At 38.9% G+C, this 13,010-nt stretch overlaps 1 protein-coding gene and 1 non-coding gene across 3 annotated transcripts; both read left to right on the forward strand.

Moving 5' to 3' along the window:
• Positions 1-73, forward strand: Trnat-ggu (transfer RNA threonine (anticodon GGU)). The gene has a single exon. It is a non-coding gene; the product is annotated as a tRNA-Thr (tRNA).
• Positions 74-4,024: 3,951 nt separating this feature from the next.
• LOC110049596 (uncharacterized) lies at positions 4,025-12,683 on the forward strand. Of its 2 annotated transcripts, XM_020755401.2 has the most exons (3): positions 4,025-7,346; positions 10,562-10,719; positions 11,268-12,683. In XM_020755401.2, exons 1-3 carry the CDS (start codon positions 6,839-6,841, stop codon positions 11,436-11,438), a joined length of 837 nt encoding a protein of 278 aa, XP_020611060.2. In that variant the 5' UTR covers positions 4,025-6,838; the 3' UTR covers positions 11,439-12,683. The 2 variants fall into 2 exon arrangements, with proteins under 2 accessions (XP_020611060.2, XP_020611059.2); XM_020755400.2 differs by having other exon boundaries at positions 10,562-11,357.
• The last annotated feature ends 327 nt before the right edge of the window (positions 12,684-13,010 follow it).

Consider the following 13,010-nt stretch of genomic DNA (forward strand, 5'->3'; position numbering starts at 1 on the left):
GGCTTGATAGCTCAGTTGGTAGAGCACTGCACCGGTATTGTAGAGGTCATGGGTTCGAATCCCGTTCAAGCCTGAAGTTTCTTCAGGCGTTGTGTATATAACTGCGATGATCAATGTGTCTTCTTCTTTGACTTGGCATCCTTCACAAGGTCAGCAAAATCTATTTTTTTCCAAGCGATTATCCACTTCACTATCGACAATGCTATAATTCAGGAGTTTGGAGCATGTTTGGCTCAAAATATTGGCTCAAGAGCAGCCTTAACCCAGAATGGTAGTTAAGGCTCTTCGGAAGCCATTTGGACAAAATCTCTTGGACCGAATGACGTCACGAAAACGCGGCCTTGGCTGCTGAGCACTGTTCAAAATGGCGGCAACGATGTCCAAATTTTGGGCTTCTTTGGAGACGAAATTCATAAGGAAAACATGTTCTTTAGAGGGTGAAACTTCAGTGAGTGGCTAAACTAAGCGCAAGGTTTTTATTCGCGTTGACAAAAAATATTACGTTTTTTAGAGTGACCTTCTCCGTTAACATTTAAAAAAATACCCGTGCTTATTCCTGTAGAAAGCTGTCATTTTCTAACAGGGTACATATGGCTTCACGATAATCGTGAAACTATGCGGTAAGTAGAAAAGTGAGGTTGACTTTGTATGAGTTCGTTACATATATCTGAACGAAGTACGAGGATATTATCGGCGCAAGATTTTGACAGTACGTACAAACAGGATCGAGGGCCAATATCCTCTCAGTACGGTCCAGTAGAAGCTTGGTTAATAACACATTTGTTACATGACTGAAAATGTTATAAAAAAAAAATCCCACGATCACGGACCAGAAATACACCGTAAACTTCCAGCGTACAAGTCACACAGTTCACGCTCGGAAAACAAGGACAAGTTTCGTATAGTGTGATCGTCCGGTGAGTGTAGTTCTGAAAAGAATTGTTGGTGGTGACTGACGTTTCGACAACCTGAGCGGAAGTCATCTTCAGAGTCAAGTGAATAGTGTTTGTCAGTCGATGATGTTATAAGTCTGGTCCGTTGAACGTGATTGGTCAGTATAGTCATGATGGTATTGGCTGAAAGACTCGTGTAAAGTTTGTCATCAGTCATTGGTGGGTTTCGATCCGTCTATTGTTAGTCAAGTAGGTCGGTTTTTGGTCCGTGTATTGTTAAGTCGGTCTGTTAGAAGTCCGTTTGTCGGTTTCGTTTCTGTCGTGGATAAGTCGTTTGTAAGGCGCCGGTAGTTGTTGACATCTGTTAAGAGGCGTTTGTTCTAGGTTAGTGTACCAGCTTTCCAGAGTCAGTCGTTGAAAATAGTTTGTACAGTACAAACTATTTTCAACTGAGGTTTCACTATACAACTTTCTCGTCAGTACTTTTCATTACTGACTTTTTTCCTTCCAGAATCGAAGATTTTGGGGAAGTATCATGATTTACATGGACTTTTTTCATGCATTGTTCGAGCTTGCACATTTTTTGAAAGTCTATAGTAGCTGGCGTGAGATCAGACCGGAAGTCTCGAAATACTTCTGAAATCTCTGGAAGTTTATTTGTTCAGCTTCGACACGCGTTCGGAAGATTACGGAAATCTTCGGAGATAAGATGCGTCGCGATGGATTCACTGCACTCCAGTGAAACAAGATGGATTGTAGTTGACAAACGTGAAAAATTAAGGTTAAATTTTTCAAGACGTGGCATCCGTGTCTTTGTTGTCGCTAAAAATTTTAACTGATCAGTACGTTTTTCTTCAATAACACTAATAGACCGGAGATTGATTCTTGTAAATGTACGTGACGTTCGGCATTATTTGCAATAGATATTAAATGTCGAAGGAGAATTTCGGAGACTGAAATAAGCCTCGGGCAAATAAACTACACTAATTAGGGCCTGAAATATTAGCCTCGGCGCCAAATATGAAATTGTGTGCGAAAAGTCTCCAGAGAATCAAAATGGCGTCGAGAACACGAATCGTCAAAATAGACGCATTGCTTCTCTCGTAGTTTGACCTTTTATTGGCGCTCAATTTTTAACTTTTTGGGATAGTAACACCCTACAATGATGATGGAACTGAAACGAAACCTGTCTCTTAGCCAGAAAGACGTACTTGCATATAAAGAATATATGTCCTCAAGCTTGCCGAGTTCATGGCCTCCCCGACAGCCTCGTGCTGTTTAACGTTGTCTCGATGTTCTTATATTCCATCTGAGCTTTAAAATTAGAGGGAGTCTCTATTTTATCGCCTTTATTCCACTGAGATAGTTTCTACTTCGTGGCGGTGTCACAGTGATATGTGTATCCCCGTGATATGTGTATCCCCGCACACATATCACTAGTGATATGTGTATTCCCTGTGGGGATACACAAAACACTGATACGCCTGGGCATTCAACGAACAAAATGGCGACTCGGTTGCGAGGTTCCAACGAGCGCTGTAAAGAGTAGGAGAAACTAGAAACGAATTTGCGCCCTACGGAGCAGATTAGAATTTCTTGAGTTTGGTTGAGTTCCAACCGACTCGATTGTATATCTGACTAAAACTTCGAACAGCGGATACACATATCACTAATTATTTCATGGCGCAGTGATCTCAGTGTGTATCCCCTAAACACAGCTGTTAGATTGGCTATCGACCTGATCGAAGAAAAGGGCCAATTATTGCCGAAACGTGCTGGCTTCTTACTCGCGACGACGTTTATACCCAGGTTGAGGTTTGCGGAGTTTGCAACTCGAATGTCTAAATATCTAAACTGAAAACGCGTGCAGGGGATACACATATCACTAATTATTTCATGGCGCAGTGATATGTGTATCCCCATAAACACAACTGTTATAATATAGCGCATCAACCCTGTCAAAACTGCAGGCAATATTAGCACCCGACGTTTTTACACGGCTTGGGTTTACTGGAGTTTGAAACTCGATAATTCCACTAAAAACGCGTGCACGCGTGCACGGGATAATAAGGGATACACATATCACTGATTATTTCATGAACTAGTGATATGTGTATCCCCATGGACACAGCTGTCATATTGGCTTTCTACCCAAGAAGAAAAATGCCCATTACATTTACATTGTCAAAATTGGCTGGCTAGAAATATTTACACCCGGCATTTATTCATAGCCTGGGATTTCTGGAGTTTCACTGACCTCGGTTGTACACGACCGCATGCAGGGGATACACATATCACTAATTATTACATGGCGCAGTGATATGTGTATCCCCTGAAGGCAGCCGTTATCTAGGCTAACTGCCGAAGAATAAACGTCGATTATTATGAAACTTGCTAGCAATGTTCGCAATATAGCAATGTATACAGTTGAGACTTAACATATCTTACAAGAAGTCGAACTGATCTCAAAAGCGGGACAGGGGATACACGAGTGCCACTAATCATTTCATGGCGAGCGGGTCGAAGCAGTGATATGTGTTTCACTCCACGAATAATTCAGATGCAAACAAGGCGATGAACAGTGGAGAATATGCGTTACTCGAGGGGTGAGAATGCACCGCACAATTAATATCGTCCTAGAAATCCCGTGCCGTGAAACTCAAATTGAAATATATCTCGATCCATTTGGTGTTCAACTTTAAATTCATTATATCCTGCTCGCAGAAAACCAGTTAGGATCAAGAACACAATTCCAGCAGCAGATACGTAAGCTTTTTCAACTACAAAAATTGAGATTTGTGTTTTAAGTTTGTTTGGGTAAGCGACCGGACGACGAGAGCGCTCTTAAGGAGGATATTGCTATTTAAAGTAGAGGGGAGGGGGGTGGGGGATACACATATCACTGGTCGCCATTTTGGAGGGGATACACATATCACTAGTGATATGTGTGCGGGGATACACATATCACGGGGATACACATATCACTGTGACAGCGGCAGCCATCTTATTTTCTGCTTTTCAGCCCGGGCTGAAATTCCGTTTCGATTACATGGGATTTTTTCAGACTTTTTAGCCCGTTTACCTGGGCTGAAAATCCTAGCCCGGTTTGAAAAACCGGGCTAGGATTTTCAGCCCGGGCTGAATTGCGGCCCGGGATGAAGCCTTCTCCATGTAATCGCCAATTTGATTTCATGAGAATTTGTTTCAGAAGCCGGGCAGAAATTTTCAGCTCGGCTTACCGGGCTGAAATTCAGCCCGGGCTGAAATTCGCCATGTAATCAGGCCCTAAAACATCCTTTTGTTAAAAAATAAATAAATAAACAAATAAATTAATTAAACGTGCTTTCCTGATCAGTTTTAATTTCTTTTTAAAAAATTCCAGTAGGCAAATGAAATAGATTTTAACTTAGCGAAGCGAGTAAATTTGTTCTGTGCGGTTTTTGTACTTCAATTTACACCCCAAAACATTCAATTTGTTTTTTCAGTGAGAAGTCGCCCTATGAATTCGACTGATTCAACCGCGAAAATATCACAAAAAGGGCTGTTTAGTAATCGATAACGTTTATTTCGCTCTTGCATCTCCTAGAAACGGTATATATTAGTCTCTTCCAGTATTATGCGCGTCGCATGATGTCGGCAAGTTTGCGAAGATCGTCATCTGCATCTTCAGTGATTCAATTTTCACTGGCTTCCTCGTGTAAGTGAAATCACAGCCATGCGCGACGACTGCAGCGTTCGTTCAGGATGTCGTCTTCACCTAAAATGATAAGAAGTTAAAATACCGCAAGCCACACACTGTATGCACAGCTGAACGAGATCTTTCTACGTAAATCATCCCGCATTGTTCACTAATGTTTTGCTTAATTTGCCCGTTGTGTTTCACTATTCATTTCAGCTAGTTAAAGTCTTTATTAATTTTAAATTACGCTCTGCTTTCTGGAAACAGACTGTAATTTTATCTTCACGACTGACGGAAAACACGAAATTTAAAAAAATTTATCCTTTTCAGTCAGTTATGGTCTCTCTGAGTTCGGCTGAGTCTACGCGAAACTTGGTGAAATTTTGATAAAAGTCACTGAATTAACTTAAACTTCTCCAAGGATAAAAAATAAGGTTTGTTTTACAATTCTGTTTGTAGCGAGCAAATTGGGACATCTTTATCAAATTTTAATATCTTCCCTCAGTTCTACTACCTCTACTAAGTAAGTTAATCCGTTTTCGGACTTTTGAAAGGCCAATCAGTCTGGTTTTAGTGGGTTTTTTTCGAAGCCGTATTTTTCGCTTAACAATGATATTTCAGTTTTAGCGCCGGTTTGAAAGAAAATTGCGTCGCATATTTAAGGAGCAACTGGTCGTATATATTTACATTACAAGGAGAAAATTTAGTTCTCTTATTAGCAAATAAACCCAAACGAAAATAAGAAAACAAATGAAGCTGTTAAAGCGAATGAAAGAAGTAATCAGACTTGCGTAGGTTGGTTTCAAAAGATGCCTTTGTTTGGTATGTTAATGCTACCGAAATCAAACTCTGATCAGTCTTCAAAATAGAGTAATAATTTGTTGGTTGTTTGCTGAAGCAATGGAAATCCTTCTATAATGAGCTGAAGTTCATACGAGCTATCAGTTACCAAATTGCTTTCATTTATGGTGCTAGCATGTTCGTTAAAAGCCCTTTAGTTTTCAGCGAGTTTAGGAGGCAATTGGGCTTCACATAAAGGATCAGTTTCGAGTGGCTTGGCTCAGATTTCGGCGACGAGTGCGGATTAAAGTGATTTTGAATTGTGTGTTTATTGCAACCTGTTCTTTTGTTTTGCTTGACAGACTTGACAGATAACGTGGAATAACTAAGAAAATATTGTTGTTACCCGTGGAGCAAGTCGACTGTTGTGGACTTTTGAGAGATTCAGTGAAGAGGAACTGATAAAAACCCATCAAATGCTGCGCTACGAGCCGATGGCTGTGGAACTCAGACTATCAATTAAGTGAATTCTGGAACAATTTTCAACTTGGCTGTTGACCATCCTCAACAAACACACGAGGCAAGGGGATAAAAATATACATTTACTGTGTTCCTCATTTTACGTGGTCCTCAACAACCTCCTTCAGTGTCACCGAAGAGGTATTAACTTGTTCAAGTTAAAGGTATAAATTTTGAGAACGTTGAAATTCAAAAAGAACCCTTTTTTTACAAAGACTCCAAGTTTTATATGGAGACGTGAATGAAGATTATCTCGAGAAGACAAAGACAGCGCCACGAGACAGGTCTTTTCAAAAAGGTGTGACTTTAGAGAGTATTCTTTGAGAATTAAAATTTGATGAGCTGTATGTAAAAGATCAGCTTGATGAAACATTAATAAACCCTGCCTTGCTAAATCACCATTATTCACTTCGCTTGAGTGCCCAGATTTGTTTGCAAAAGGAAAAATAAATCCTTCTTTGCTTTCGTCTGAGAAAAGACGGAAAAGATGTAATTGGAAAAGTGAACCTTTCAGAAAATCGTCCTTTGAAATTGCGCGTTCTATTTTACGGCAATGCCGATAAAATTCACCACCTTTTGTAAAGAGATTTATGCCGAACAGCTTGGAACAATTTAGATCCAATATTTTAAAAATCTCTGCTTTTTATCTTCCAAAATGAAGTAACTAATGTTACACTGTTAGAAATATTGTGTTGGCAAATACAATTTGTTACCTGTAAATTAGAATGCACAAAGATTTATGGACAAACGGTGACGGCTAAAAACCCGCATTAAGTAATATTTCAGTGTACAGCAACAGAGATTTCAACAAGTCACGACAGAAAATTCTGAAAAAAAATAACACTTGTTTACTGCTGTGGAATATTTCATATTGTCGGGGTGTTGTGTAGTTTCAGTAATATATTGAAGAATTCCACTTTGCTTCGAAGCTTTAGCTTTTAACAAAAGAGCAACTTCTAAGAAGCCAATGAAATGCGGCGGCTTTTCTTGGTCTTACTACCATGGCAACACAATGTTAGGTTCTGCAGCTCTCGAGATTATTTTTTGTCTCTTGACAAAAGGAAGAAATGAGTCCTTTGACACGCCTTGTTGGTATTGGCTGGCGGGTGTCTTTCACACCAGTCTCAATCAAGAGCTGCGGGCATTCAACACACAATTGGACAGCTTTGCAAACGCGTCCTCTATATTTGTAGCGAATTTACCAGTTAATTTAGTTTTGAGCAACGAACCTCGAACGCAACAACACGACATGGACCTGGTTCGACATCAATACGTTTACCCGCATCATCATCCGTATCGCCTGGGAGGTATGAGATATGGAGCCGTATCACCTTATCAAGTGGTGACCATCCCCCGTTGCACCTGCGAGTGTTACTGCGAGAGGAATCGAGTGCAGTTTGTCGAAGGTGAATCTAGGAACTTGTCGGACTCCGCTAGAGAAGGACGAGGCAGGGATATGGATGACCTTAAAAACGGTATGGTCAGTTTCAAGCTATGTTGTACTATAACTGAGTTTCTTTTCTTTACATTATCAGCGAATAAGCAATATAAATGTTTACCAAGTTCTCATTGAGAAGTTCTAAACGAGCCTTTTTGCGAGTTTTAAACATCCGGTTTTAAAAAAGCATGGTATTTAACACGATTTAAACGATGATTACTGCAATTATTAGGTTCATTTTCGGCCGGTCCAATATCGCTGATCTGGTTCTGTGTGATTTTGTGACTGAAAAACGGCAATAAATTCAACTGAAGAACTTGGTAGAGTATGAAATATTCAGTTTTCTAAAAAAAACAGTCCAAAATAGCAGTCTTCGCCTGATGAAATTTTGACTAAAACATCATCACTGAATATTTGGGTCCTTGATTTACTCAAGGAATGGCTGCATTGAGTCAAAATATAGGTTTTTCGTGAAGAAACTTACTGTCAAAGCTTGCATTGCTGAGTTTCTTTAGGGCTCGAATAAATCCAGAACTAACTTTCATTAGAGAAAATTCAAGTACCTAATTGTCTTCAAAGCACAAAAACAGTTGCCTTCTGTTGCAGAGGTTAATCTTTTCCACTTCGATATGGTTTTGTTTCGGAAATGTTTCGATTTTAATGAACAATAGTTCGGTAGCTTTAATAATGAACTTTAATTTCTGATCTCACTTAAGTACTTTTGTGATCTCTCTTTTCCGGCTGATAAGAGGCTAATTTCAGATAAATTTAATCGAAAATTATTCCTCTTTTCTACCACTAATGCAAGAAGAGACTTACGCACTGATATCAAAATTTGAATCGTATATTGGTTTTCCAGCACGCCTACGGCAAATGGGCAGACGTCCCGATATTTCACTAATAATAAATGTTTTGTTATACATTTCATAGTACAATCCTTCGTGGGCCATGAAACTTTATATCTTGGCATCGTAGTAACTCTCCTTTTTTTTTTTAATAAATAATTTTGTTTCTAATAATAAATGCTTATTAACGCATGCAGAATCGTTACAACTTAAAATATACAACATTTTCAAACACTTTCGTTCATAGATTGACTTTATTTCGCCCTTCACCCCCATAAAACTTCAACTTTCAAGCAGTTCTTTTGTGTTGTAAACCAACTGACTTTGTCACTTCTTCGTCAGTTCTATGTCGCTGTTTTTCAAACAGGAGCGTCAAAACTGATCGACTTGAATCAAACGCAGTAAATGTTTTTGACAATGGCCCGGCAAAAGCATCAATTAATTTACGGTATTCGTTTGAAATTCATTTACTAGCTGGCACGCCAGAGAAAAAGGAGCGATCGAATGAAGCAGAAATATCAAGGAAGTCCTTTATTTGATATGAATCTCTTCCAATATGTCACTCTTTTACGGATCGATTTCGACATAAAATTCAAGGTAATTAACTTCCGATCGATACTTTGGTTGGACGATCTTTGTGCAGCTGTCAGCTTATGAAAACAGAAAACCCGCGCCCAACGATCACCCTTGTTTTGAAGAATACACAAAAGCAAGTTTTTATATCAACCTTGATTCAAAAATTCACACCATCCAAGTATTTCTTAATTGCTTCATTAACGCTATAAATGCGGCCTGCGGGCGGTAAAGATATTTCCCTTACGAGAAATTTGCGTCTAGGTATTATAATTGTAATGATCTACGCAAATTGGTCATTTAAAGCGAGGAGATAACACTTAACCGAATAGTTGCGCTCAAAAGATTCTAGTTTTATAATAATATTCTTCTGATAAATCGTTATTCAGTTTTTCTCTTTCAATGTTGCTGTTTTCTGGTATAATACATATTTTTGAGAGCGAAATGAAAAAAAAAAAAAAAACCATGGCAAAGTGTAAAGCCATGCTATCCGAAGGCCAATCAATTTAATTTCAGATAAAATTCGAGATGATACCGAAAGTTTTTTTTATTATTATTATCATTAAATTATCATTTATTTAACCGAGTTTCAACTATTCATTTTAGTTTCTTTATATTTTAACTATAAATTTGTTTTTCTCTGTGATACGCATTTATTTAGGATGCATAAAGCAATATTATTTTTAGTGAAATATTTGATGTCAATCACGTTTTCGGCCAACCAAAGAATCCCACATTTATTTGCCTTTCTCCATTTCATCCGGTCAGTTTATTTCAGAGCTATAAAGGCGCAAAAAGAAAGAAAGAAAGGACAGATTGAATGCTTGTTTGATTCTCTGGCTGTTTTACTAATCATTTTAAATCGTCTAATTAAATACAAGAAGACCTAGATGTATTTCTAATAATTGGCGATTTTTCTCTGTGCGCGGTTCAATAAATGAACAAAGGCTATAGTCTCGATCTTGATTGATTCCACTGTGAAATATTCTATGTCATAATTTTATCGTGGCATGTCCAGAGACTGTGTTTTACCACCTTGAATACAGTATTAACACATACGTACAGGTGACCGCGGATTTAGCTATTCTGTTGAGCTGTGTAAACTAGAGATGTCCAAAGATGCAAATAACGCGGCTTGCTAGTTAAACAGCGCCTCTGGGAGGGACTTCTTTATGTGAATCGGGTTCACAAACAACTTGCACCACTTGATTGACAGCTTACACGGTCGGTACCGTTGATCTCTTTTAGACCTTTCCTGATTCGCTGTTAAGTGAAGTGTTGGTCAAGCTATCAAGGGTCCGGATATGTTGGAGTAGCGATAATGATGAAATTAAAACCAGAAATCAAAACCAAATCTCAGTTATGTCTCGAATTCCACCGTTGACTTGAATTTAAAGCTAACAAGTGAAGCATTATTGCCAGACAGTTTGCCACAATAAATCGCAAACTGCATTTAACCCAAGTCCTCCAATGTCTTTTCAAAAATGTCATAGAAACAAATTTGAATCTCTGGACTCTTGGGTTCAGCATTCATCGAAAGCTCTGCTCAGTAGCTTTCATTTAAATGGTGACACACTTAAAAGTTATGACCACCTTATACACATGTTCCACATGTTCCATATAGTGCTACCAGTTTTCATTTTTTGTGATCACACAGTGAGATTGCAACCTCAGGAAGAAAAAACGAGTGGTAGTGAAAAGATTAAATCCATTTATTTTAGATCCCATCTTAACCCTCGCTTTACTATATTGTTATAAGTCAACGCACTTCTCATTTTCTCTTCAACAAATTCATATGCGCTCCACTTATTTGTACCGTTTCAATTTTTTGCAGACTTTTGCCACGACAAAACAGGCAGGAGAAACCGAACCACTTACAAAAGATGGCAGATCGATGAACTTGAAAGGGCGTTCTCTATTAATCCATACCCGACCAGTGTGTTTAAGAAGACTCTTGCACTAAGGCTGGGTCTTAGGGACTCGCGAGTTCAGGTGATAAACTTTCACATATTTCAATTGAGGAGTCGAAGGAAGGGTTTCATTGCCAAAAACGAGCTTTTCACATGCCAAATGGGGTTGAATTCTACTCTAAGGAAACAATACGGTAACCACGTCAAAATACTTCTCAATAGCTTACACTCGGGTTTCATACATGGACTCAAAAGTTACAACCAACTTGCACCACATGAAAGTACTGCTCAATAGTTTTTATTTGAATGGTCCCACAAGAAAGTCCCTTCCACAGACTAAGATGATAAAACCGCCTCGGCAGCCAGCATATAAATAAACTGTACCATTAAAAATACTGCGCAATAGCTTTCGTTTGAATGTTCAGAAGGATTTCAACATAAATGGACAACGGTCTTAAAGACTAAGACCACGTTGATTGCTAGGTATATGGTTGAACTCACTTTGGGGTGAAACAGGTCAATATACTTCAATGTTAATGTTTAAACCTAGAAATTAAGATGGTCTTACAGATACACAAAGTTTTAAGATTTTTTTTAAACTGATCTAAACTGATCTGACCGCTCTTTCAGGTTTGGTTTCAAAACCGTCGAGCAAAAGCAAAACGGGAAAGGCATGGCTCGACTGAATGTTACCCCAACGATACAGAGGCTGAACTCACGGAAGAGGAGCAGTCAGCGGACACAGAACATCCGGTTGATGTTGAAGAAAACAAAGAACTCGAACAAGTAGATGTCGATTGAGTCTGTGGTTCTCTTTTACTGCATCTAAGACCAGGCTGAACTAGGTTTGAATCGAAGTGAATTTGTTATATCTTCGATTTAACAATACTGGGGCTTTGTCCTGTTTCAGAGAGTGAAGAATATTTCTACTGAAACAAATAAAAGTGGAGGAACTAGATGAGAACCCTCCTGGAGACGGTTAAAAATCTGCCACATTGCATCAATCTTGGCTTTATGAATAGTTCACAGACTTCTCATAGTGCTAATTTGTCAGCTACTAATAATAATACAACCAGATCATGATGAACGTGTTATGTACAGGAGGTCTGTATATGGGAGAATCTTGACCTCGGTCGTGAGTACAGACCGAACGCAGCGAGGTGTGAACATACGACCGAGGTCAAGATTCTCCCATACAGACCGACTAAGCTCGGTTAATAAGATCTTTATTATATGGCAACAAGAAAAATTTAATTCGTTTAATGTAACTGGTTTGTACTAACTGACACTTTGCTTGTGTTCAGCAATGAGCTGAATCCAATTCCGCCAAACTTCGCTCGTCCTGTTTACTTTTTTTTTCTCATCAGGCTTTTTGGGACTTCCATAAATAAATATTGTTTGAAGAAAATAGCCAATATTTTTGTATTTTAGTTTGCGACTTTTTTGCCGCAAAACATTACCGGTCTAGATGCCGATCTAGATGGGGAAATCTAGACCGCTTTCAATATCCATTTCAGCCAATCAAATTCCTGAATTCGGTTGTTCCCAGTCCTTGTGAGACACAGCCGTATAATAAAAGTTCTTTGTGCTTGATTGATGAACGTCATACTCATACTCACTCTGATTGGCTGAAGCATACGTCACACACGCGTTTCTTGAGCCCTTCATTCAGGTTGATTGATGAACGTCATACTCATACTCACTCTGATTGGCTAGAGCATACGTCACACACGCGTTTCTTGAGCCCTTCATTCAGGGCGCTACCTTCTTCCGCCCTGCTGGTACATTAGTGCAAACAGTTTTGATTTGGACAACGCATAATTACTGACTTATTATTTTAAACTCTTTTGCATTTCATCTTTCTTCTCAAGTAGATTTACAAGCTCAGAGCACTCTTCCTAAGATCATGTGAAAGCAGTGTGTGTTTTCTTTTAATTTATCAGCGTTTTTCGACCGCGTTATTTATAGTACTGAAAAATGTAAGAAATAGGATTTGAGGCCTAGATGTATCATACTGTAAATAGAAATAAAGTATAACTGAACACATGCACATCTTTTGATGTCTCTTTTACTTGAAGAAAAATTCGCAACCAACCAATCAGAATTTCTATTGCTGTCACTTTACTGTCAAGGAAAGACCCTTTTTCTCGTCGTGTCCGCCATCTTGGAACTGAGAACGAGGCTGCGAAAGTAAGTTTTCCCGCCAAACACAAGTGTGCTAAGCCACATGCGTCTCTAGGCCCGCGGGAAACCCGCGTCACTTTTCGCAGCTGTCTAAACAAATCATCCTCGATAGAATAAAAAACCAATAACATTCGACGCTCTTCTCGCTAAATTCACCGCTGGAGGAAAGAAATATAGCATTAAATGGTA

Source organism: Orbicella faveolata, unplaced genomic scaffold, assembly GCF_042242905.1.
Source record: "Orbicella faveolata isolate gen_17 unplaced genomic scaffold, um_ofav_v1 contig_2, whole genome shotgun sequence".
NCBI classification, from domain to species: domain Eukaryota; kingdom Metazoa; phylum Cnidaria; class Anthozoa; order Scleractinia; family Merulinidae; genus Orbicella; species Orbicella faveolata.